Source organism: Littorina saxatilis, unplaced genomic scaffold (genome assembly GCF_037325665.1).
Source record: "Littorina saxatilis isolate snail1 unplaced genomic scaffold, US_GU_Lsax_2.0 scaffold_1323, whole genome shotgun sequence".
NCBI lineage: Eukaryota > Metazoa > Mollusca > Gastropoda > Littorinimorpha > Littorinidae > Littorina > Littorina saxatilis.
The window spans coordinates 4,877-32,148 of NW_027127514.1; the positions used below are offsets into that span (position 1 = coordinate 4,877).

At 40.1% G+C, this 27,272-nt stretch overlaps 1 protein-coding gene across 2 annotated transcripts; it reads right to left on the reverse strand.

Moving 5' to 3' along the window:
• Positions 1-11,237: 11,237 nt before the first annotated feature.
• On the reverse strand, positions 11,238-26,246 carry LOC138955949 (alpha-aminoadipic semialdehyde synthase, mitochondrial-like). Of its 2 annotated transcripts, XM_070327441.1 has the most exons (12): positions 25,768-26,246; positions 24,593-24,803; positions 22,334-22,510; positions 18,112-18,264; positions 16,895-17,041; positions 16,577-16,655; positions 16,179-16,303; positions 15,128-15,390; positions 14,700-14,811; positions 13,260-13,319; positions 12,908-12,975; positions 11,238-12,148 (listed from the first exon to the last, which is right to left on the reverse strand). In XM_070327441.1, the coding sequence occupies exons 1-11, from the start codon at positions 25,773-25,775 to the stop codon at positions 12,925-12,927; spliced, it is 1,386 nt and encodes a 461-aa protein (XP_070183542.1). In that variant the 5' UTR covers positions 25,776-26,246; the 3' UTR covers positions 11,238-12,148; positions 12,908-12,924. The 2 variants fall into 2 exon arrangements, with proteins under 2 accessions (XP_070183542.1, XP_070183543.1); XM_070327442.1 differs by lacking the exon at positions 24,593-24,803 and having other exon boundaries at positions 11,239-12,148; positions 25,768-26,244.
• Between the last annotated feature and the right edge of the window lie 1,026 nt (positions 26,247-27,272).

Here is a 27,272-nt window from a genome sequence, read left to right on the forward strand (position 1 = left end):
CCGTGTAATTCTGTTGTCATAAGTAATTTGCCTTTTAAGTAAACACAGCCATTGATTCACCAGCATAAAACACAAACATAAACACACCGACACAGACACACACACACACACACACACACACACACACACACACACACACACACACACACACACACACACACACACACACACACACACACACACACACACACACACACACACAGAGTCATAACTAGACTGTCAGCCAGCCAATCAACGTGATACTGACTTGCTGTAGGCGTGCACTTAGTCCCGTTCTCTATCTGTCTGCGACGTACGTTAATGGCAGCAGAGGGTTACTATGTTTTAAAAAGAATTTTAAAGCTATGTGGTCCAAAATCATTAGGTCGTTATTTATTAGTAGAATGCCATTGCCACTAGTGCATTGCGTGTTCTATAGGTGCACGATGGTATTAAATATCACATCAATCACTGTTTGCTTGGCTTCTTGCCATTGTTTTTGTGTGAGATTTCTTCGTAGGGGTCTTGTGCTTAAATATATTTGGATTTTTGTTTGCTAAAAGCAAAAGAATTTGACTTGGTGTCAAGGTTGCACATAATGGTAATGCGTTATTAATGACTAAATCAACAATGATGAAATAAGTGAAAACGGATTGTTTGAAGCTGCTGGGATTTGTCATAATATCCTTTGTTTGACAACTTGCTATACAACAGCAAATGTGCCCCCCCTCTCGCTCTGCCTCCCTCTCTCTCTCTACCCCCCCCCCCACCCACACCCACACACGTCCCCGTGCCACTCCACCTCTTCCTCCCCCCTCCTGCGCCCTCTCAATAAATATGATTTGTAGTTTGTGAGTGTTAGATTAAGATGCATGCATTAAACGCAAGGGAAAATAGTTTTCAGTTGTGAATTGAGAGTTCCAACAATAACAAGTATTACTCATTTAAACGCACTTATTAATAATAAGTAGATTTCAGCCAACCAGCCAAATAGAGTGACTGTATAGTTACGGTTGTTAAAATAAGTGAGCGGCCTGTAACTCATAGATTCAGTAAATTTTGACGTGTCAAAATGTTCACTTTGTCATCTTTTTTTTCAACATTACGGTGTAAGTATCAATATTTACTTTTTGTTTAAACATTACATTTTAAGTACTAATACTTACTTTTTGATTGGACATTCAACACCCAGTCTTTACAAAAACACACACAAAAAGCATGTCTGTCACAGTAAAAACCCATACCCCCAACCCTCTCCCAGACAAATATATATTCATACATTTGTATCACATCTTCTTTTGTGCAACAACTAATACAAAAACAAATAAAAACACGCACACAATGAAACCATGCCTGGTGATTCACTTGTCTAATGTTAGGAAGTATAACCAATAACTTCATCTGCTACCAGAAGCCCTGAATACTTGTTTGGGATGTTCGTGTGGAGTGTCTGTCAGTGGAACAACGGCAGCTAGCTGTATGGTATTCTTCGATTTGATAACAGTCTTGAAGTTAAACATTACCAAAGTCCTACGATACGCAGTTACCATGATCAAACGTTCATTACACAGGTCTTTCTAGTGTTTTGACTATGTCCTACCTTTGTCTGGAACAGCTGCAGTTGTAGGCTACCTTCTTGCTCTTGGTGTGCACTTGCTCTTGTTCTCTGTCTGCCTGTTTTGACACAACATCATTTATTTTCTCGCAGTAAAAACGTTTATTATTCCCTTTTTTAAAGCCAGATATTCTACAAATTATGACGTTGACTTTCTGAGAGTAGAATTGAATTACAACTATCGGACTGGCACGGTTTGGTTAATAATCTTTGTTCTTTTTTGTACTCTGTGCTTGGATTCATGCCACTGCCTTCGTTGTACGCTTTAACAGCTGTGCCTTGCGAAAAGGAATTCTGAAAGGTGATGCCATGCAATGCGTTTATATTTGTAAATGATCTCATATTTGGATTTGATATTTGGATTCATGCCACTGCTATTGTTGTGGGCAATTAAAGGAACCAGGATTTGTAAGCAGGGGGTGTCAATGGGCACTTGTTATTCTGTTGTCATTTGCCTTTTAAGTAAACACAGCCATTGATTCACCAGCATAAAACACAAACATAAACACACCGACACAGACACACACACACACACACACACACACACACACACACACACACACACACACACACACGCACGCACGCACGCACGCACGCACGCACGCACGCACACACACACACACACACACACACACACACACACACACACACACACACAACCATAACTAGACTGTCAGCCATCCAATCAAAGTGATACTGACTTGCTGTATGGGCGTGCACTTAGTCCCGTTCTCCATCTGTCTGCGACGTACATTAATGGCAGCATAGGGTTACTATGTTTTAAAAAGAATTTTAAAGCTATGTGGTCCAAAATCATTAGGTCGTTATTTATTAGTAGAATGCCATTGCCACTAGTGCATTGCGTGTTCTACAGGGGCACGATGGTATTTAATATCACATAAATTACTGTTTGCTTGGCTTCTTGCCATTTTTTGTGTGAGATTTCTTCGTAGGGGTCTTGTGCATAAAAATATTTGGATTTTTGTTTGCTAAAAGCAAAAGAATTTGACTTGGTGTCAAGGTTGCACATAATGGTAATGCGTTATTAATGACTAAATCAACAATGATGAAATAAGTGAAAACGGATTGTTTGAAGCTGCTGGGATTTGTCATAATATCCTTCGTTTGACAACTTGCTATACAACCGCAAATGCGCCCCCCCTCTCTCTCTGCCCCCCCCCCCCCCCACACACACACACACGTACGTCCCCTTGCCACGCCACCTATCCCCCCCTCCTGCGCCCTCTCAATAAATATAATTTGTAGTTTGTGAGTGTTAGATTAAGATGCATGCATTAAACGCAAATAAAAATAGCTTTCAGTTGTGAATTGAGAGTTCCAACAATAACAAGTAATACTCATTTTAACGTACGTATCAATAATAAATAGACTTTCAGCCAGCAAGCCAAATGGAGTGACTATATATTTACGGTTGTTAAAATAAGTGAGCGGCCTGTAACCCATAGATTCAGTAAGTTTTGACGTGTCAAAAGGTTCACTTTATCATCTTTTTTTTAAACCTTACATTGTAAGTACCAATATTTACTTTTTGTTCAAACATTACATTTTAAGTACTAATACTTACTTTTTGTTTAAACATTACATTTTAAGTACTAATACTTACTTTTTGATTGGACATTCAACACCCAGTCTTTACAAAAACACACACAAAAAGCATGTCTGTCACAGTAAAAACCCATACCCCCAACCCTCTCCCAGACAAATATAATATTCATACATTTGTATCACATCTTCTTTTGTGCAACAACTATTACAAAAACAAATAAAAAGACGCACACAACGAAACCATGCCTGGTGATTTACTTGTCTAATTTTAGGAAGTATAACCAATAACTTCATCTGCTACCAGAAACCCTAAATACTTGTTTGGGATGTTCGTGTGGAGTGTCTGTCAGTGGAACAACGGCAGCCAGCTGTATGGTATTCTTCGATTTGATAGCAGTCTTGAAATTAAACCTTACTTAAGTCCTACGATACCGCAGTTACCATGATCAAGGTCGCCTAAAGCTCGTACAAACTTAATCTTTCATTAATTTCCGTTTCTTCCCATTGTGGGGTCGTATTCAATGAATACTAAGTTAACTTCTCATAAGAGTTTGAATATCTTCTCATTGCATTGGCCATAATTGTTTCGTTTTGTCTAACATCAAACGTTCATTCAACTGGTCTTTCTAGTGTTTTGACTATGTCCTACCTTTGTCTGGGACAGATGCAGTTGTAGGCTCCCTTCTTGCTCTAGATGTGCACTTGCTCTAGTTCTCTGTCTGACATACGATATTTTCTCGCAGTAAAAACGTGTATCACTCCCTTGTTTCAAAGCCAAATGTTCTACAAATTATGACGTCGACGATCTGAGAGTAAAATTGAATTACAACTATCGCACTGAAAAGGTTTCGAAAGACCATTTTGTTCTTTTTGTACTACGTGCTTGGATTCTTGCCACTGCTTTTGCTGTATGCTTTAACAGCTGTACCTTGTGAAAAGGATTTCTGTAAGGTGATGTCATGCAATGCGTTTATAGTTGTAAATGATCTCATATTTGGATTTGTTCTTTGGATTCATGCCACTGCTAATGTTGTGGGCAATTGAAGGAACCGGGATTGTGTCAGGACGGGGTGTCCATGGGCACTTTGTGTTATTCTCTCGTCTTAAGTTATGTGCCTATTAAATAAACACATACACTGCCACATCAGCACAAAAACACACACACACACACACACAGAAACACACACACACACTCACGCACATACACACAGACACGCACACACACACATACACACACGCACATACAAACAGATACGCACACACACACATACACACACACGCACACACACACACACACACACATACACACACACACACGCACACGCACGCACGCATACACACACAAATGCACACACACACAAATGCACACACACATATACACACACACACACATATACACACACACATATATACACACACACACACACACAAACACACACACACACACACACACACACACATGTACACACACACACATGCACACACAGTCACATACATACATACGTGTACACATAATTGCGTGCACGCACACACAGACCCTTTCAAGAATAACAGAACAGAATAGACAGATCATAAACAAGTCGCGTAAGGCGAAATTACATTTAGTCAAGCTGTCGAACTCACGGAATGAAACTGAACGCACTGTAGTTTTTCACCAAGACAGTACAGCTTCGTCAATCCCCGCGAGAAGGAAATCGCTCACCTCCCACGTGGAAAACGCAGTGAAATGAACACGCCAGAATAGCGCGGTAGCGTATTGTGCTAAGCAGGAAAGTGCACTTTTCTGTATTCTTGTTAACTTTTGGAACTTGTTTTGAATACAACCTATTATATCTATATATACAGAACTAGAGGAATACCCGGCTTCGCCGGGGTGAATCGCGAGACAGAGACAGACAGCGTGGCGGTTCATCACAATCACCTTTGCAGGCGAAGTCCTGTCAAACGGGATTGAGAATTTTAGAGCTTATTTCTTAGCCCTATATTATCTGTTGTGGCTTCTCAAATGCCAGAACATACAGACAGACGAAAGCCGCTAGACCCCATCACAAACAGAACTCTACAATCAACAGGTTTTTTCCCACACACACACACACAAACACACACACAGAGAAGCCGTATATAGATATATATATCCCATGACCTTCCTTCTTTGTCTCTGTTACTTCAGTATGGGTATATATGTTGTATTTTTATAGCTCAATAAATACATCATGGACTCCAAAAAATATATGATAGTGCAGATTCCGATTTGGGCAAAGGACTACTTTCCTCCCGACCTTTGACCTCGCTCGCGCCGAACAATGTGACACATTTGTATGAAGTTCTAAAATCGTATTGCACGGCTCAGAAAACCATATCAGTTGCACGCAAAAATGAATCTCAGAACTGATCTGATGTATGAGATGCAATAAGCAAAAGTTTCTTTCATTATGAAAGCAATGCAGGTCGAAAAAAACGAACATTCAACTTACAAGATAACCAGATGCTAGCGAACCAAAACAAAAACACGAGTACCCTCCCCTTGCATCGTTAGCAGACGACTTTTGAGAATCTGTCGGTAGTGTGTTTTGCCGGTGTGCGCCTTCAGCTATCAAACATCGGCTGTTTCACGTGTTTTGCGAGCAAGTCTACTCTTTTGCCTGGCTCTGCAGTAAGTCCACATATTTTTCCGAAATCCAGTCATATTCCTTCAAAATGCAATCAATCGGCGGTGACAGACGTGTCGGTCGCGTTTTCCTCTCACCCATACCAGTTTAAGTTCATCCATGCAAACACACTCGCAAAACAGTTTATCACGTAGATACATTTCAAATAGGGAGCAAATGGTTAAATCTAAACCTACATATTTGTTCCCTAAGATTTGCTTCTCTGTCAATAAGCCTAATTACACACGTTCGAGAAAAACAACGTGGAATCAATTCTGAATCGAGTAAGCCAAATGGGTCCCAAACCCGTTTCGCCCGTTCTGCCGACCTGAAACGCAAAACAAAAGAATTGTGCGCTTCAACTAAATTAATTTCTATTCGACTTCATTACTTTCTTGCAACTTATGAACCTTTACTTAAAGCTTTTAAATGGTCTGAAAGTAGTGTTACCGCGTACTTATCGATGCACTCATTCGTTTTATTTTTTCAGCGACGGTCACTTAGTTTAAGGTTGCAAAAGGGCTAAGTCTCGCTGGCAACAGTTTTACCCTGCACAGATCGCAACAGTGCCGCTAGTAGTCTACACTTTGTGTTTGATGGTAGAATGGGATATACAGATTACAACACTCGTGGTTTTTTATATGGCTTGTATTTCAGTCAAGACCCAGCGGGAATATCAATCGAGAGACACTCGCCAGAGGCTCGTGTCTCCCGATGATATTCATCCGCTGGGTCTTGACTGAAATACAAGCCATATAAAAAACCACTCGTGTTGTAACCTATACATATATATATATATGTATATCTATATCTATAAATATATAGAGATAGGTGAGAGTGTATTTTTCGCGTGGCTATAAATTGATTCGACCTTTTCACTTTGACAGTAAGAACAACTTACAGGTGCAAGGGAAGCGTTCTGGACAGCGCAGTGACATTCTAAAAATAGTAACTCAGAAACGGGAATTTGGGGTGAACGGCGCGAGACAGAGACAGACAGCGTGGCGGTTCACCACAATCACCTTTGAAGGCGAAGTCCTGTCAAACGGGATTGAGAATTTTAGAGCTTATTTCTTAGCCCTATATTATCTGCTGTGGCTTCTCAAATGCCAGAACATACAGACAGACAAAAGCCGCTAGACCACATCACAAACAGAACTCTACAATCCACAGGTTTTTGCCCACACACACACACAAACACACACACACACACAGAGAAGCCGTATATATACAGCCTGTTCCAAAAGAAACGCAACCAACCTGTTTCCAAAATCAAAGTGCAAAATTTATTTCGCAAATAATATTTCATGAAGTTACATATTTCATTTTTGGTACATTTCCAAATCACAACATGTGGAACTAAACAAGTTTAACAATAAAAGTGGAAAACAATGACATTTATGTCCCTTTACTGTCGCAGCTGTCTTTTCTGCGTTTAATAACGGATGTGTCCTCCACCAGCGTTTCTTTTGCAAATAATATTTCATGAAGTTACATATTTCATTTTTGGTACATGTCCAAATCTTTTCATGACCTGACTGACTGCTTGGGCCGTTTGGCCAGCGGCAAGCATGCCAATCGCACGCTCTCTTTCATGTTTAGACAAACGAGGCATTCTGCCGTCAGTCCAGCTGAAGAAGTCACTGCTATTTTCTACTGTATTGCCAGCTCAGTTGAAACTTGAGTTGTCCCTATGTCGTCACGTATGTAACTTCATGAAATATTATTCGCAAAATAAATTTTGCACTTTGATTTTGCAAACAGGTTGGTTGCGTTTCTTTTGGAACAGGCTGTATATGTATATCTATATCTATAAATATATAGAGATAGATGACAGTGTATTTTTCGCGTGGCTATAAATTGATTCGACCTTTTCACTTTTACAGTAAGAACAACTTACGGGTGCAAGGGAAGTGTTGTGGACAGCGCAGTGGACAGCGCAGTGACATTCCAAAAATAGTAATAGTAACTTACAAACGGGAAAGCCACACGAAGGAAGGGAGATAAACGCCAAACACTGGAGAAGATAAGGAAGAGTTACTTATAATGGTGAAATGAACACAAAAACCAAAATCAGTTCAGCGCTGCGCGCTGAGAGCACGTGTTGAAATATCTCATCGATGATATTGTGTCCGGGGTGTAGCTGAATACGGTGTCCAAATTTGAAAAAGATCCAGCGAGAACTTTGGCGTTGTGATGTGGTGTAGCGGCTTTGGTGTGTCGGCATGGGGGCCCGGGTAGCTGAGGTGGAACCAAAATCGGTTCAGCGCTGCGCGCTGAGAGCACGTGTTGAAATATCTCATCAATGAGGTTGTGTCCGGGGTCTCTCTGAATAAGCCCACCAAATTTGAAGCAGATCCATCGAGAACTTTGGCCGTGCATGGCGAATACACAGATACACAGATGGCAGACACACACACAGACACACACACAGACACAAGTCGTATATATATAGATATATATAAAGGCGGGCTATCCTCCTCAGCGCAACCGCAACCGCGCTTTTCTGGATTGTTAATTTCACTGCTTTTGCCACGAGCGGTGGACAGACGATGCTACAAGTGTTCGGTCTTGCGAAAAAAATGCAATGCGTTCAGTTTCATTCTGTGAGTTCGACTGAGCTTGACAAAATGTTGTATTTTCGCCTTACGCGACTTGTTAACTTTCTGAACGTGTTTTTAATTTAAACATATTATATCTATATGTTTTTGGAATCAGGAACCGACAAGGAATAATATGAAATTGTTTTTAAATCGATTTCGAAAAATTAATTTTAATCATAATTGTCATATGTTTAATTTTCAGAGTTTTGTTTTTAATCCAAATATAACATATGTATATGTTTTTGGAATCAGAACATAAATACGATGAATGTAATTTTGGATCGTTTTATAGCAAAATAATTTTAATTACAATGTTTAGATGTTTAATGACCAAAGTCATTAATTAATTTTAAAGCTACTACGCTGAAATGCAATCCCATAGTCCGAACTTTGTCGAAGATTGCTTAACCAAAATGTCAATCAATTTGGTGGAAAAATGAGGGTGTGACAGTGCTGCTTCAACTTCAAGCCGGATATGACCCCATCAAAGACATATATATATCGAAAAAATGAAAAACACATCTGGGGATATTATACTCAGGAAGTTTCATGAAAAAAATCATAAATATCGGTCCAGTAGTTTACTCTGAATCGCTCTGTATACACACACACACACACTCACACACACACACATACACACACACGCACGCACGCACGCACGCACGCATGCACACACACACACACACACAAACACACACACGCACACACACACACACACACACACAGACACACACACACACTTACACCACGACCCTCGTCTCGATTCCCTCTCTATGTTAAAACATTTAGTCAAAACTTGACTAAATGTAAAAAGGAATAGAAACCAATGTACATAAATATTCCTTGTTTAATAAATCAAAGCAATTATTTTTTTAAAAAGCAACAACAACAAAACTAAATAGTATCATACGGATACCTCAATATTACCACAATATTAAACACTGATGCACACGTAAAACCAAGAGTAATTTGTTAATGTTACCAATTGCCTTGAGCAATCTGCATCTGCATTACGCCTGTAAAAAAAAAACCCATTTAAATGCCGAAATGGTGGGAGGTGCCAACCGCAATCGTATGAGCAAAACAGGAGTTACATTTGTAATTTGAAGAATACGACAGTTAAGATCAAGTCCCACGTGAAATGTTATAGCAATAACACACATAAGTGTCATACCTAAAAAAAAAACTGACACACACACTAAAACATACAGTGACAATACAAACAGGAACATCAAAGGTTTCGCACATCGTTTATGAACTGGGCAACTCAGAAACTATCGATTACTCGATCTGCATTGGAATTTGCAATGTTTATACTGAACTAAATACTAGTACTACGTCTAAAAGTGTAAAAACAGTAAGCAGACAGAGTGTTCAAAATAGGAACACTTTAGTTTAGAATTATGAGATGGAGTAGCATATGGCAGTTCAACATGTGATGTATCTGCAGATGCTTTCTTATCAAGAGAAGGAGTATATAAATGAATATAGGTTTTGATGAAGTTGTTTTATGATGTGGGGCTGCCACTTAGATTCAGAATACAATATTAGTATAACCCCAATAATACGGTGGTGTAATACTAGCACAACGGATGTGTCATTCAAACTAAGTTGAACAATCAGCGGAGCGAGTTGATATTTTGCAGTACAGCAAGTAGTATACATTTAATCATTAAGACTTGGTTAACTTCAATCATAATTATGAGTTGTTTGGAATAAGGTAGGTTTCAGTACACTGTACACTGTTCCCAAATGTTTAAAGAGATAAGTTGTCTTCGAAGATGATCTCTCTGAGAAAGAGAGAGAGAAATTTGGAGAGAGAGAGCGAGAGAGAGAGGGAGAGAAAGAGAGAGAGAGAGAGAGGGAGGGAGAGCGAGAGGGAGAGAGAGTCGAGACACAGAGAGAGAGAGAGAGAGAGAGAGAGAGAGAGAGAGAGAGAGAGAGAGAGAGAGAGAGAGAGAGAGAGAGAGAGAGAGAGAATTGAATTGAATTGAATTGAATTGAAATTTATTTTACGAGGGTGACAGAATAAGCAATGTTTACATGCTTCTTTTCATCCGGCCCTCGCCCATTGAGGGGTAACACACAAGAAGAAATAAAAGATAAGTTTAACTATAGTACAAACGACATATTTACCATAATTAACATGTCAAGCAGCTAATAAGACATTTTAAGATGCATTAGGATTCTTTAGCAATGCTTGAATATTATATATAACAGAGAATTATGTGTTTGTATAAAAAAAATAAAACAATAAAATAAAAAACAAATCCTTCATGAATTATATATAATTATGTTTTTCAATATAATCAGAGAATACAGTTATATTTTACCAGCTGCTTGATAATATTTCTTATAAGTTTTGTAAAAGAAACAGCATGTAATATTCCTTGAATGATGTTTCATGAATTCGTAATTTAATTATATTTGGAATGGCGTTCCACACAATTGCTTCAGAATATGATAGATTCGACTTGTACAGGTCAATTCTTGGAGTTGGGGTAATTAATTTGTTACATTTTCTATAATGATTTATTTTGAAATTTGAGGCAATGAGTGTAGGTGCATTTCTGACATAATTCTGTACATCATCACACCTTTGTTATATGCAAATCTATGTTTGATAGGAAGAATTTGCAATCGTGTATAATCAGTCATGAAAAGAGATGTATTTTTTAAAATAATTAATTTAACAGCTCGTCTATGTAAACTGCCCAAGTGTTTCAAGGTAAAGAGAGAGAGAGAGAGAGAGAGAGAGAGAGAGAGAGAGAGAGAGAGAGAGAGAGAGAGAGAGAGAGAGAGATAGAGAGAGAGATAGAGAGAGAGATAGAGAGAGAGAGAGATAGAGAGAGAGAGAGAGAGAGAGAGAGAGAGAGAGAGATAAAACGAGAGAGAGAGAGTGAGAGAGAGAGAAGTACGACAGAGAGAGAAAGATTGGAAGATAGATTAAAACAGAGAGATAATGTGTGTAAAACGGGTTTATAATGCACACTTATAGAATACATATGAGTATGCAATTCTCTGTTGCAACACAAAACGTGTCTCTATAAAATTATGTGTTTTATCATCTAGCTTTCCGCTGATCATCCATTATTAAATGGATCGATACATATATGTTGAGTTTTTCTGTTGGAATCTGAACATGGTGATCATCGTGCAGTGATTATATAAGTCTTCACGGTTAACATCTTCTTCTTCTGTGTTCGATGACATGGCCGTTATATCTTCAGGTGGCTGGCTGTCATGAAGTCCGCAGTCTTCTGTAGTTCGACTTCAGGTCCCCAGAGCTTAATTCCCAGGCTGGTGTCTTCTGGTCAGTAGTGCTGGCGTGTTGTCTCCAGGTGTGGGCATATTTGTAGAACGTTTTCATGGGTTTGCTCCTCTGAGGTGCACACACATTGGGCTGTGTCGCTGAGTCCCAGTCTCTTCAGCTCACAGTGACCAGGGCACAGACGAAGCATTATGGTATAGCTTCTTCTGTCCAGTTTGTTGATTTGGTCTTCCTGTGGGTTGTAGCTGTTGTTCTTCCTCATCCAAACTGTTTTAGATTTCCGTTTCAGAAGGATCTATGATCCCATGTAGGAAGTGAAGATGTGGAGCTAGGGAAGGCCTGCTCCTAGATCTTTTGCGAGCCTGCCTGCACTCCCAGTTAACCTCAAATCCACTTTAGCTTAAGATGCCATGTTGATCTTGTTTTAACATTACGCGTTTGAAGATCCGCTCTTGATATGAAGTATCTGAAGTAGAAACAGTTGATATTCTCAGTGGATTTGGGCAAAACAGGTTATTTTTGCGTATCATGGTTTCATGACTTACAATACAAGTTCATTTAAAGGATGCCTGCAGAGCATAAGTAAGCTACATTAAAAGCTAATTATCCACAAATAATGGAAGACATACTTCCATATATTCCATTGGCCTGCAGATACTAAATTAGAAATATTCGCACATTTTGCTTGTCTAAGTTCAGTAAATTACAAGGGTGTTAAAGTACCGGTACGTTAACTTCGTAACATTGAAACCAAAGTCTTTGACATTGATTTGAACACTAACAAGTATGAGAAAGTAGACAAAAAACAACCAACTAGTTGTTGCATGTATGTATCATTATCTAACTGGGTTTTTACTGAAAGAAATTAAACGAATAGATTCTAGTTGCCAGATAATAAACGTTATAATCATTTAAAGGACTGACAATGCATGTCACAAAATGGCACACAGCTCTGGATAATAACCCTTAAACTGTCCTTTCTTGAACAGTCATGTATAGCCTTGTGTGTCTTGTGTGTCTAACGGTTTTTGCTCTCTATGATTGCAGTTTTACTTAAGGCACAATGCAAAAGCGGGAAAGTATTTCCTAGAAAAGTTTATCTTCATTATCTTTGCTTGATGTTTTGTTTTTGTTGTGTTGTTTTCTTCGTACCCAAGCACCACGCAACAAATCAGCTGCTAAATGAATCAGGTAAACAAGTAGAAAGTAGTATAGTTATGCCAACCTGATATGCCGATACATCTAGGTGTACTTGAAGTTGAAAGTCAGCTTTCCATTAGAAGTGATAACAGCCTGTGGACCAAGAAACTGAAGTTGTATTAACCAAGCAATCAAGTAAATGTAAGTAACATCTTTTGTTAAGAATGTTTTTCACAGTCATGGTACTTCTGGATATGTCATTTGTAATAACATTTACTTATGAAGATACACAGTATGGGAGGCAGGTCTCAAATTGCAACTTGAACATAATAGACAGAATAGCATGGCCTTAACATTAAAGCACTGACTAAATCTTTGTCTCAAAGGCTTACGTGCTTTGTTAATCCACAATCACTTTCATGAAAATAATATCTCACATTTTTTACAATCGGGCCGGCGTCATAATCCTCGAATGGTGTCATTGCACTTGAACGAAACTGTAATTTAAAAACAAACAAAAACATGCTTCCTTTATGCAAACCCAGCACATTTTCCCCCCACAATGGTTCAAAAGTCAGAACATACACAAATGAAAAGGTATAATAGGCATTTATTCTTGAACATGCAACTCAGTAATTCACTGAAAAGAAATGCAAGAACCCACACATTACAAAGTCCAGACCAACTTATGCATTATGGAAACGCGTATGGAACTATTCACACTAGCCTACAACTTGCAAAGGTGGCCTTCTTTCGATCTTACAATTGAGACTAATAACACTTTTGAAAAGAACAAGTAAGACTAACAAATAAAACTATTTTGTTTATAAGTGTATATGTGACCCTCCACCACGAAATGAGTCGCATGTTACCTCGCACGGTTCTGCGCTAGGCTTAATATAAGTCCGGGGGGACTGTGGTAAAAGTGTGAGGGTCACCTTAGTCACAGGCTTATAACTCGAAAAGTTTTCGCTCTTTTCTAAAACGGTTTTTACCACTGGATAGAGCATAAAACACTCTTTAGGAAAATGTACAAATATTAAAATCATGCAAAGATGACATGCGACTCATCCCGTGGTGGAGGGTCACATATTCATTGTGACCTAGACTTTCACAAACGTAAAAAACACTCACAATCTGAGAGAGTCAAGAACATATACGATGAAGTGAAGTGGAATTTTCTGTTGCAATATGTTGTTGTGACACATGAACTGAATCAATTCATGAGCAGAACAGTAGACACAATGAGAGATGACTCATACACCCACCCACCTACACACCCTCTCTTTCTCATTCATACACTAACTCACACACCCTCCCCCCCCCAACACACTCACGCGCACACACACTCACACATGCACAGAGATGCACTCTCTCTCTTCCTCTCTCTCACTCTCTCTCTCGTTTTCTCTCCTTCTCTCTCTCCCTCTCTCTTTCTCTCTCTCTCCCTCTCTCCTTCTCTCTCTCTCTCTCTTTCTCTCTCTCTCCCTCTCTCTCTCCCTCTCTCTCTCTCTCACCTTCTCTCGCCCTCTCTATTTCTCTCTCTCTCTCTCTCTCTCTCCCTCTCTCTCTTTCCCCCCTCTCTCTCCCTCTCTCCTTCTCTCTCCCTCTCTCTCTCTCTCTCTCTCTCTATCTCTCTCTCTCTCCCTCTCTCTCTCTCTATCTCTCACCTCTCTCTCGCCCTCTCTATTTCTCTCTCTCTCGCTCTCTCTCTCCCTCTCTCTCTCTCTCCCTCTCTCTCTCTTTCCCCCCTCTCTCTCTCCCTCTCTCTCCCCCTCTCTCTCTCTCTCTCCCTCTCTCTCTCTCTCTCTCTCTCTCTCTATCTCTCTCTCTCCCTCTCGCTCTCTCAAGAAAGAGAGAAGTGCACAGTCACTCACCATGTCTCGGATGTAAGGTAACAACAGACTACCAAAACAGTCTGTAGCGTTTCGTGCTATTTGAGCAGACATCATGTCTATGGAGCAGAGCATTACACCACGTTCACGAAAGCTGCAAAAAACAACAATACATTTTGTCATTTTCACTTTTTGTGTTGATTTATTTTGCATAACATCAGGGCGGATTATTACTTAGCATTCCTGTCATCCGAATACACTTGTGCTCGATCCGGGAAAGGCGTATGCAAACTTCATGCTGACTCTTTTCCTTTCTCTCCTGTCATCGATCCGCTCATCTAGCCCTTGTACGTTACAGACGGTTGCAATTAAAGACCATGTGTTGGCACACCTCTGTACCATATTATTTTCTTGTTCACCAAAAAAACAATATGTTAAAATATACTCACTGTAAACGTAATGCACTCTACCTGTGTTTGTATGTGTCCTCCTCTGGGTCGTACAGACAGAAAGGCGAGTCAACTGCAGTACATTCCTTCGCAAACTCAATTGAACCTTCTGGGTCATCGGACAGATCACAGATGGCCAACAGACGATGAGGCAAACGGGAAGATCCTGGTGGCAAGAGTGTCCTGGGTTGGAGCAAAGCCTTAGCGTCTCGGATGGAGATGAGGCGAGAAGAGCTGGGAGTCCAAGGGAGTCCGTTGACGACGCATGAAGCATATGGAGCAATCTGAAATGTAGTCAAGACTCCTTGTTTACTCCTTTGGCAGACAATTAAGGCTTCATAACTACCAAGATGGCGCAGGTCTTTCGCAACCCGTAATTACCGTAAACTACCTTGTAGACGCCAAGTATCGAGCAAACGCCCAACCCCTACTTTGTGTCAAAAACTGTGTAAAGGGTACAGTACCTAGTAAACGCCCACCCCCTAATTTTTAGGAACATTGGTGACTAAGGGGGGGTGGGCGTAAACAAGGTAGTGTAGGGTAGTGTTTTAAGAAGTAAATTGTAAAGCTGATCAAAACTTAAGAATGAACACGAAAGAAAGATCAGTGCAGGACACAATTAATTAGAAACAAAGCAAACCATTCACAATCTAATCTAAAAGGGATACGTTGAATTTGTAGTGACTGTTTTGTTTTCTCCATTACTAAACATTATATAACCGTGCATTTCTTATTATAGGAGATGTTTGTTGTAATATACGCTGACACTACCAAAACCGGAAAACACATTGGACTATGTATTAACGAAACCATGGGTACTGTATAATACCCATACATTTGCAACACATTATGAACGCCGTTATTTATTTGAATGATCGAGTCACTGCGTTTATTTGTCTTGCAATTGTTAAGATATCAAATGTGGTAAACAACAGAGAGGACCAAAGTTCAAGGGATCTGTTTGATGCAGAAAACAAACACACACACGGTCATTGTGATACATGCCACCATATATCGAACCCAAAACGCATCAATCAAATTCGAAGAGCAAGTGACAGAACAAGGCACTTACTTTACTGAATGTACCAGCGTATCTCTCTGGGTGAGACAAAAACTCCTTGTTGTCAAAATTGCCTCCATTTTTGTGTTTGTAAAGGTCCTGTTTTTGTAACACACATGCGTGCAGTTTGTTGAGTGCTGAAAGACACAAAACAGAGTATTATTTTTGCTAGTCATGGTAAGTCTACTAAAGGTTCCCTTCCTCGCTCCTATGCCAAAAAGAAAGTTTTCGAAAGTATGGATATGCAAGATACTATATGTCGCAACGCATCCCTTTCAAAAAAGCAAGCAATACATGAAGCAGTTGTTCAAAACTGTGAAGGACACAATATAGTTTATGATTCCAAAACAATAAATGTTGTACAATGAAAATATGTAGTTATATGCATGTAATAGAACAATGTTACTAACCCCCATTTTCAAGAAATGTTGGTAGACATTGAGGGTGAGAGTACTCTAATGGTAGTTCTTGGAGTATCTCCTGAGCTCCCTGTAACAATCCCATTTGACAAATTCATCAGACACACATACACAGCAGTAAGAAAATATGAACTAATACCATACATTATTCTGTCTGAGATGCTCTTTGTACAATAGCATTACAATCTAAATATAACCTATTTCAGCTGCAGGTACATTATATGTTAAGGCTATTCTGAAATAAATATGATTTAGGTAACTCAATCTCTCCCTCACGCACATTCAAGATGTAGAGAACATGGTTATTACTTGCAACACAGCTCCGGTGCCAGTGAAGATAAAGGTTATAGGGCCTATGGGGTTTGGCATTTGACCCAGGGAAATCTTAGATCCGGCAACCCTCACGGCTTGTCTTGCCACTTCAAAGTTGCTGTAGCTGTGACAAGGTGCTATGTGCTGTCAGAAGAAAAAACAAGTCGCGTAAGGCGAAAATACATTTAGTCAAGCTCAGTCGAACTCACGGAATGAAACTGAACGCATTGCATTTTTTTTCCGCAAGACAGTACACTCGTAGCATCGTCTGTCCACCGCTCGTGGCAAAGGCAGTGAAATTAACAATCCAGAAAAGCGCGGTAGCGGTTGCGCTGAGGAGGATAGCACGCTTTTCTATATCTCTATTCTCGTTAACTCTCTGAACGTGTTTTTAATCCAAACATATCATATCTATATGTTTTTGAAATCAGGAACCCACAAGGAATAAGATGAAATTGTTTTTAAATCGATTTCGGAAATTTAATTTTAATCATAATTTGTATATTTTTAATTTTCAGAGCTTGTTTTTAATCCGAGTATAACATAATTATATGTTTTTAGAATCAGAAAATGATGAGGAATACAATAAACGTTATTTTGAATCGTTTTATAAAAACAATTTTAATTACAATTTTCAGATTTTTAATGACCATAGTCATAAATTAAATGTTAAGCCTCCAAGCTGAAATGCAATACCGAAGTCCGGCCTTCGTCGAATATTGCTTTTCCAAACGTTCAATCAATTTGATTGAAAAATGAGGGTGTGACAGTGCCGCCTCAACTTATACAAAATGCCGGATATGACGTCATCGAAGACATGTATCGAAAACATAAAAAAAGTCCGGGGATATTACTCCCAGGAATTCTCATGTCAAACTTTATAAAGATCGGTTTGGTAGTTTAGTCTGAATCGCTCTACACACACAGACAGACAGACACACACACACACACACACACACACACAGACAGACACACACACACACACACACACACACACACACACACACACACACACACACACACACACACACACACATACACCACGACCCTCGTCTCGATTCCCCCCTCTATGTTAAAACATTTAGTCAAAACTTGACTAAATGTAAAAAGCAACTAAAGTAGCATAGTTTGGTTGTTTGTTTGTTTTCTTTCTCAATACAGCTGTGCTTTTGTTGCCAAATACACTATACAAAACAACATGAGTAAAGACTCACAAGAAATGGTGTGTAGTGTCCGAGTGCCAGCAGCCTCAAGCCAATCACATGCAAAATGTTGATCATGCCTGCTGCGCCAGCGTACTTGCCAAAGCCCAACACAGGAGTCCCCTCAGAGTCCACCATCCTTCTGTAGTCTATGAGTCGGATGTTCTAGTAACCAACACATATTGATAGTACTGTTATCCTGGAATTATTTTCCTTCTGCAATGTTAATGTACTTTGACACTTGTATTTTAGGCATATCAAATACTCTCGCTTTAGCAATATATTTCATTGTAGGTGCCTGTAAAATCTCATGAATTAATTAAACTGAAAAGTATAATATTTTTCTATTAGGATGTTCTAAAACAATAATGATCTGGCACTTAAACATTCAATAAATTAGTCGTATACCGTAAAATCCCTAGCAAACGCCCAGTATCTAGCAAACGCCCACCCCCTACTTTCGGCCAAATGTTGTGCAGAGGGGTCACAACCTAGCAAACGCCCACCCCGGTTTTTTTGTTTTTTAAAATTTGTTTTAAGACAGTCGGCCTCCTTTATCTACGATTTGTGCACACTGTTCAATGGTTCGCCTTTTTTTTTTGGAGGGGGGAGGAGGGGATAAAATTACGTCATGTCTTTCAGTGACGTCGTTCAGTGACGTCTTTTATTGAGTGTTGAACACTTCTCTCGTTGACAAGCACTTACTTTCTAAGCTTATGTTCAGCCATGCCGAAGCACACATTATATTTATACAGTGACATACAGACTGAAAGCCCTGATATATAAGAATAAGAATAAGAATAAGAATACTTTATTATCTCATAGAGAAATTCAGGGGTGGTACATAACAATAATACAAACAAGACATTGATTTTACATAAAACATATAGCACTATATAACATGGACATCTTTAAAGCACTGCGCTTACATATTCTCGCACACCTACGCGTATAACGAACTATGGCTAAACATCATTGCAAAATATCATAACATACAATATATCGCAGGAAATATACGGTTGTACATAAAACCAATACATACATGTACATTACTACTGATTGCACTGGCAGAAGAGGGGCTGAGTCGGGTATGTGGATGTGTTTACATGTTGCTAAGGGTGATGGATTTGGGGATGAAGCTGTTTTGCAGCCTGAGTGTCCTAGCTTTGTGCGTGCGAAGTCTACGGCCAGAGGGAAGGAGTTCATAGAGGTGGGCTAGGACATGGGACCTATCTGAAGCTATCCGCCTACTCTTTCTCACCACACGCTTTTCATACAGGGACTCCACACTTGCTTGCTGCCTGCCAATCACCTTGCTACTGACATTCACCATTCGCACTAAGACATTCCTGTTCTTCACACTCAGACCTCCATACCAGGACACAAAACCAAAAGTGATGACAGACTCGATGAAAGAGCGGTAGAAAGTTTGAAGGATAGAAGAGTTCACATTCAACTTCCTAAGTTTCTGAAGGCAGTAGATGCGTGACTGACATTTTTTTGTGTATGAGGGTGGTGTTTGCATTGAAGGACAGCTTATCATCGATAACTGTGCCAAGATACTTATATTCAGTCACACGCTCAACAGTCACACCATCAATCATCAGGTCAGGGACAGGGGCAGGGTTTCTTCTAAAGTCTATCAGAAGTTCTTTGGTCTTTGTCACATTTAGGTCTAAAAAGTTGTCTTTACACCAGGCGTTGAAACGTTCTACTTCTGCAAAGTAAGTTGCGTCACTATTGGAGAGATCTTCTAGCGCTGTATCATCTGAATATTTGATAAGAAGGGTGGAGTCAGTGCCACTGCAGTCGTTAGTGTAGAGTGTGAACAACACAGGGGAGATAACTGTACCCTGTGGAGAGCCTATGGAGGTGGACCTAAGGGAAGAGAGAGCTGTCTGAAAGCGGACTGACTGGGTTCTGTTAACGAGAAAGTTGATAATCCACAGGATAAGCCTTGGAGTCACGCTGTAGAGGAGAAGTTTCCGGGCCATGAGGCATGGTTGGATAGTGTTGAAGGCAGAAGAGAAGTCTATGAAAAGAATGCGTACAAAAGAGCCAGGTTTTTCTAAGTGTGTATGCGTTGTGTAAGAGTGTGAGTGTGGCGTCATCTGTGCATCTGTTCTGCTTGTATGCAAACTGGAAGGGATCCTGATGGGGCTTGACCTGATGGAGCAGTCTAAAGAGGACAATGCGTTCAAAGCACTTCATAACAATAGAGGTGAGAGCTACAGGGCGATAGTCATTCAGGGTTTTGGGCTTGTTGTTCTTGGGGACAGGGCAGATCGTAGAGTTTTTCCAGAGTCTAGGCACAGTGCAACCTTTCAGAGACCAACTAAACAAACGGCTAAAAACAACGGACAACTGACAGGCACATGATCTCAAAACACGTCCACCGATGTTATCAGGACCAACTGCTTTCTTTACATTCAACTTGCTGAAAACCTTCTCAACAGTCTTGCCTTGAATTTCAAAGTCCTCCTCATCACCTGCCATATCTACCTTAAGCTGGGAAGTCACGCTGTCTAACTCATCCTTCAAATCATCTTTCTCGAATCTACAATAGAACTCGTTTAATTTCTCAGAAAATTCAACCTGTTCTTTCATCGACATGCCATCGCTACTGGATTTTGATTTGGCCTGTCCTGACAAAGTTTTAAGTCCTTTCCATGCGTCTGCTAAGCTACCTGATTCAAACTGTGACTCTACTTTCTCTTTGTACTGTCTCTTCGCTTCCAAAATTTCTTTCCTCAACTTGTTCTGTACTACTTTCCTTTCTACTCTATCTCCAGTCTGAAATGCTACCTTTTTCTCGTTGAGTGTGGCTTTGAGAGACTTTGAAATCCAAGGTTTGTTGTTGGGGTACAATTTCACTGTCTTAGATGGAACAATCATATCCTCACAAAAATTGACATAGTCAGAAATCACTTCAGTAGCTTCGTCTACACTAACACTAGAATCAAGAAACATGTCCCAATCTGTACACTCAAAACATCCCTGCAACTGCTCTACGCTATCCTGAGACCACACCTTAACTGACTTCTTCACTACGGGTTCTGTCTGAATTTTGGGTTTGTAGGCTGGGACAAGAAATACACTGTTGTGGTCTGAGTTACCTACGGGAGGGAGAACAAACGATCGGTAGGCCTTGGGGACGTTTCCATACACTAAGTCTATTGTCTTGTTCTTGCGGGTAGGGACAGTCACGTACTGGTGGAAAGTCGGTAGGTTTGTGCGTAAGTCACAGTCGTTAAAGTCACCTGCAATAAAGTTTGGGGCGTCAGGGGAGATAAGCTGCAACTATCTGATCACATCTGCTATTTGGGCTGAGGCTGCAGGCAATGTTTCGTTATGTGCCCGCGAGTTTTCTGTTGACAGAAAAAAGAATGAGAGAGTGGAGGGAACACAGAAACATATTAGAACAGCAATACGGGAAAGCAAAGGAAAAATGAAAGTTGTCTGAAAGACCGCCAGTTAGATCTGAAGAAGTTGAACAAGTTGTGATGCCAAACAAGAGAAGAAACTGTGTTTGTGCTGACGTTATTCTGAGAATGAGAAAATCAAGGTCACTTGTGTTCTTCTTTTTTTTCTATCACAGAACGTTGATCTTTATTTGCGTAAACAAACGGTGTGTTTATTTTTTATTAAAATTGCATAAATCACATGGCTGTATCACTTTTTTTTTCTCGTGAAAATGTGATGACACTTTATCTTGCAAAGGGGTGTATACCTAGCAAACGCCCACCCCCTACTTTTTTTCCGAAATATGTGCGGAGGGGGGGGGGCGGGGTGGGCGTATGCTAGGGATTTTACGGTACTTATGCAGTGTCCTTAAATGTTGAACACAATGTCCAGGTCAATTGCCGCTTAACACCAGTGATATGCCTTTCAACGCTACATATATCATCTGCGGTAGCATGTGGTTCTTTTAATGATTTAACTAATTGTCACGTCAAATATATTTGATTAAACAACAGTGACATAGGTTTTGATTGAGTTGATTGTTGTGGTAACCTATCCTTAACAACTGTTTTGGAGTACCCGTGCCAGATGATTTTAAATCAGATAATACTATATATATGTAGTCAACGTAATGCAAACGTTATTTAAAGAACATGTGAATGATAGCTTAGATGACACACACGTGTTTTAGGTCAAAAGACTACTCAAAACCTTCATAATCTTACAATGAAACGCAGATGCAAACTTATATCCAGTTAGATAAATTAAAGACCTTTTTCAGTACGGCGTTTAGCAATGATATGTTGCTAAGTTGTCCCTTGGCAATCTGGGAGAAAAAGGCATATGTTTTGTTGGGAAGCAGATGGTCAATGGGAACCTGTTTCACTCCAATTACCAGCGAAGCCTCGCTAATGTCTTCCTGTACTTCTGCTCCCATCTGTGAATATGCCTAGATGAACAAACACATTCATTTACTTACAACTAATGTACAATGCAAGACTATGACATATAATTGCCACACAAGTAGCAACTTTTGATCCATTAACATTACCATATTCTGTACAGAAAGCAGTATTTGACTGAAGCTTGCAATACATAAATCATATTAGCATTATATCATATCTTATGAACTGCTTTTTTGTCAGTGTATATCAAAATATCCCATGACCTCCCTTCTTTGTCTCTGTAAATGTACTCTAGGTATATTTCTTGTATTTCCATTGTTCTCTGGTTACATCTATGATGTAACTATTGCACTCTTATAACACATAAAACAGTGGATAAATAAAGGTGCACGCAATACATCATAGCTGGCTCTACTTTCTGTCGTCCTTGACATTCCAAAATGCACATGTACCTGTCGACCGGATGTGCAAGGGGTTACCACGCTTTTGAGAACTTGCTCGAGAGTCGTTCAGTGCTATAGCTGAGTTTTAGTCTCGACCTGCCGAAACTATCACCACAGCGTCATAGATTGCATGACGTCTGTCGTCCATCGCGTCATAGTATGGGGACGTAATCTGTTATGTTTCCTTCTATTTGCTGTTCTTGTTCTCTCTTGTGATCAACATGACAAGCCGTATGTGTTTGAGTGTGTGTACTCGTGCTCTCAACTTAAACAGAAGTCAAACTAGCAATCGTTAAAAACCCAGTCCGTCCGACCAGCACTGCTAATATGTTCAGGCTATGCTCATGTGAAGTTACAGCGTTGCCGGTACACACGCCCTTATCGGTACATCATCGACTAATATAGCTATTCTGATGGACACTTGAGGGAATTCGGGGGCTGTGATTGGATGGTCTCTTCCGATCATCAAAGCATAATGCTACGGAAGTCGGCCATTTTTGCCAATATCCAAACGCATATTGACAATAACAAAGACGCATGGTTCCGGTTTACCCATCTGTACCACACGATGTTTCAATCGACAACAGCACACACTGACAACTTGAAATTCTTCTCGGGAATGTTTTTCAGCTTTACAAATGTCGATAGCATACCCTTTTCTGCTAACTTCCTGATGAAACAGGACTAAACCAATTATTGTCTGTCCCTAAACACCACAAAATGCCCAAAGTCGAAAGATGTAGTACAAACAGGGGAGTAAAACGGAACAACCGTGTTTGTGTGCCTGTGTGAGCTAAGTTGCCGACTGACACAAACTTTCGCATTCGACTTTTCTTATCTCGTAACTCCACAATAAATACCCCAATTCCCCTCTGAAGTATTGATGTTCAACCCATGGCACTAACAGTCATGTAGTCGTTTATAACTGAGGTTTAAAAATTCGCTTCATGACGAGACAAGTATAAATGTCATTCACCAAACTGAAAACTTCGCTGCCGTCTGTTCGCGTTGTACGAATTAGCTGTTCTCTTCTCCAAACTTGTTGCAGTCTTGTTCAAAATTAAAAATAACTCAAACTTCTTTTTGTTGTATACGAATGAACTAATACAAAGCTGTTTAACAGCTGTGTTGTCAAATCGAGTTTTTTTTCTCTCCAAAGTCAGTGTGACGCCTGCGCAAAAATAATGCGCATAAGAAACGGCGTCTGCTATGAAAACCTGAGATCAACGCATCGACGCAAAAACTGTCATTTTGTAAGTTTGGAACAACAAATCAAGGTCAGAACAGCTATACAATCGCTATTGTATTTTCAGCGTAGCAATAGGGTCCGATATTTAGACTCGAACAAGTATAAGGGGTTAACTGAGGTTCAAAAAAAAAAAAGTATAAGGGGTGTCTGTGACAGTGTAAGAGAGAGAGAGAGAGAGAGAGAGAGAGAGAGAGAGAGAGAGAGAGAGAGAGAGAGAGAGAGAGAGAGAGAGAGAGAGAGAGAGAGAGAAGGAGAGAGAGAGGGGTAGAGGAAGAGAGAGAATGAGAACTAGAGAGAGAGGGGGGAGAGATAGAGGGACAGAGATGGGGAGGGGGAGGGAGAAAGAGAGAGAGAGAGGGGGGGGTGGGAGGAAGGTAGACACAGTCATACATACCATTATGCATTTTAATGAACTGATTAATTAACTAAATAACCGTATCGTTGTATGCCCGTCTCTCGGAAGGTTGCACGATGACTTTAATTCCGTTCTGTATCAGTTGCTCAACGTGATGTGGTGCGAGTGGGGCACGCTTCTCCCAAACGTTGAGCGTCTCTTGGCAAATCGCCATCACGCCTGCTTTCTCGTCTGGGCTCTGAGATATACTCCGCGACGGAGTTACAGCTCGGCACCGGCAAATTGCCATCCTAAATGATCACATGCAACATTGATTTCCATTAGTTTCAATGTAAGATTCTGCGTTAGAAAAAGACACACAGCGAGTGTGTCTGCCTAAACATTTCTCAAAGTAGTGATATTGAAAACCAGGGGCTCGTTTTAGTTGAAATTGTTGTTATTTTATTAATCGAACACATATATTGTAGATCAGTTATTACCAAGCAGAGAAACGAGAACACACACCATAATTATGCAAGCATGCGCGAGCACACACACACACACACACACACACGTACACACACACACACACACACACACACACACACACACACACACACACACACACACACACACACACACACACACACACACACTGACACACACACACTAAAAATAGAAACTGGAAGACATCATAACATCCAAAGAGAAAATCGTTTGTGTATGGTATGTAACATTGTTGAAGATGAATATCATCTTCTGGATGAATGCGTAAAATTCCATGAAAGTAGAGAAAAGTTTAAAAAAGACGTGACTAATATTGATGTACATTATATTAATTATAAACCAAGTGAAATATTTATGGACAAAGATGTTCAAATATGTCTCGGAAGGTTTATCGCAGAATGCTTTAGAATTCATAGCAATGTGTCAATAACCTTTTTGGTTTGAGGACAATAAACATTTGTTCTTGTTCTTGTTCTTGTTCACACACACACACACACACACACACACACACACACACACACACACACACACACACACACACACACACACACACACACACACACACACACACACACACACACACATTATATGGTCTATTCGGTTTAACAGGTCTAGCCACAGCGTCCGTTCGAAAACACGTCCGTCCGCACAGTAGTAATATGGTTCGTCGACGCAAAATATTTATAGTCAGTCGTTATAACGACATACACGCCTTAAGTCTCTTAAGTCATATTAACATTAAAATAAGCAAGATAAATCTGCCCTTACCTTGCCATTGCTATTGATTGAGACGTGCCACTTTGTCAAGTATCAGTCGAAGGCAAATCACATTTCCAAGATACCATTCGTGAAACATACTCTGTTCCGATGAACCACATTATGACTCATTTTCACTAATCTACACTCAGTGTAAATGGTTCAACAACATGTAGCATTTTGCATGGGGGGATATTGTGCATTTTGTTGTTGGCATTTTTGTTGTAAAATGTTGTCTCAAATTCAAATTATTTCATATTTGCTTACCCCTCCCCCTCCCTCCATCTCCATTTCTCAATAAATCGTTTTCGTTGTTTGCGAGTGTCCAGTCATGTATTGTTGCATTGTCGACAAAAGAGAAGCATTCTTACTTGTGAATGACGTGCTACCCTACACATTAATATTAAAGCACTGAGTCATGACAACAAGCCTGTCAGCAATCCAGTCAGACTTGCCCCTGATCCAGCTCTCCGTATGCCCGTCTTGGCACTGTATTTGTTGAAACATTTTGTTTAGAAGCCAAGTGCACCAACCTTATTACGTCGACGTGTATAAATAACATGTCAATGCCACTATAAGATTGTGTTTTCCAATCAGCCAACATGGTAAACAAAATAAAAATCAGTTTCAGACTTCTTTGTTGGATTCGTGCCACTTACTTCGTTGTGTTTTGGCGCTGCGACCTGTTTTGCCATGTCAATGTGCTTTGTGTTATTTTTGCGTCATACATGTGTCTCTTTGCCAAGTTTACCTTCACACCATTTACTCACCTGTACATATGCCCTCACGTTCTCCACCCTCTTCCTCCCTCTCTCTCTCCCTCTCTCTCTCTCACACACACACACAAACACACACACACGTTCACACACACACACACACACACACACACACACACACGCACACGCACCCACACACACACACACACACACACGCGCACACACACACATACAGACACAAACACACACAACATACGCGCGCACACAAGTGAACACAGACACATACACACACACATAAACAGACACACCGACACACATGCACACAACACAATTATGTGTATGGACATATATGTATTTATTCATTGTTTAATTACACACCTAATTAACCGAGCACATACGTAATACAAATGTATAAAGAATGCACACACATGCATTAGTTATATCCGCGAGTTACCTTTGCCCTTTTATAGTGTTTCCTGTGTTGCACAGCTTCTTGACAATTTGACTTTCCTATCTTGGATTAAAGCTTTTTTAAACACACGTTTGCTAAAAACTTCGTCCTTCGAAACCCCAACTTCCATCAATCCACATCCCGCCACCCCACACACCCACTACCTTCTAAATCAATGGATTTCTTTCAGACAAATTCAGTGAAACAATTGCGTCGACATGACTTGTATGAGTAGAATATCAATGTCAATATAACATTGTGGCTTCCAAATAGCCGCTATGGTAAACAACATCAGTTTTTGTCTTGTTTCGGTTGGACTCATGCCACTTATTTTGTTGTCTACTATTTGA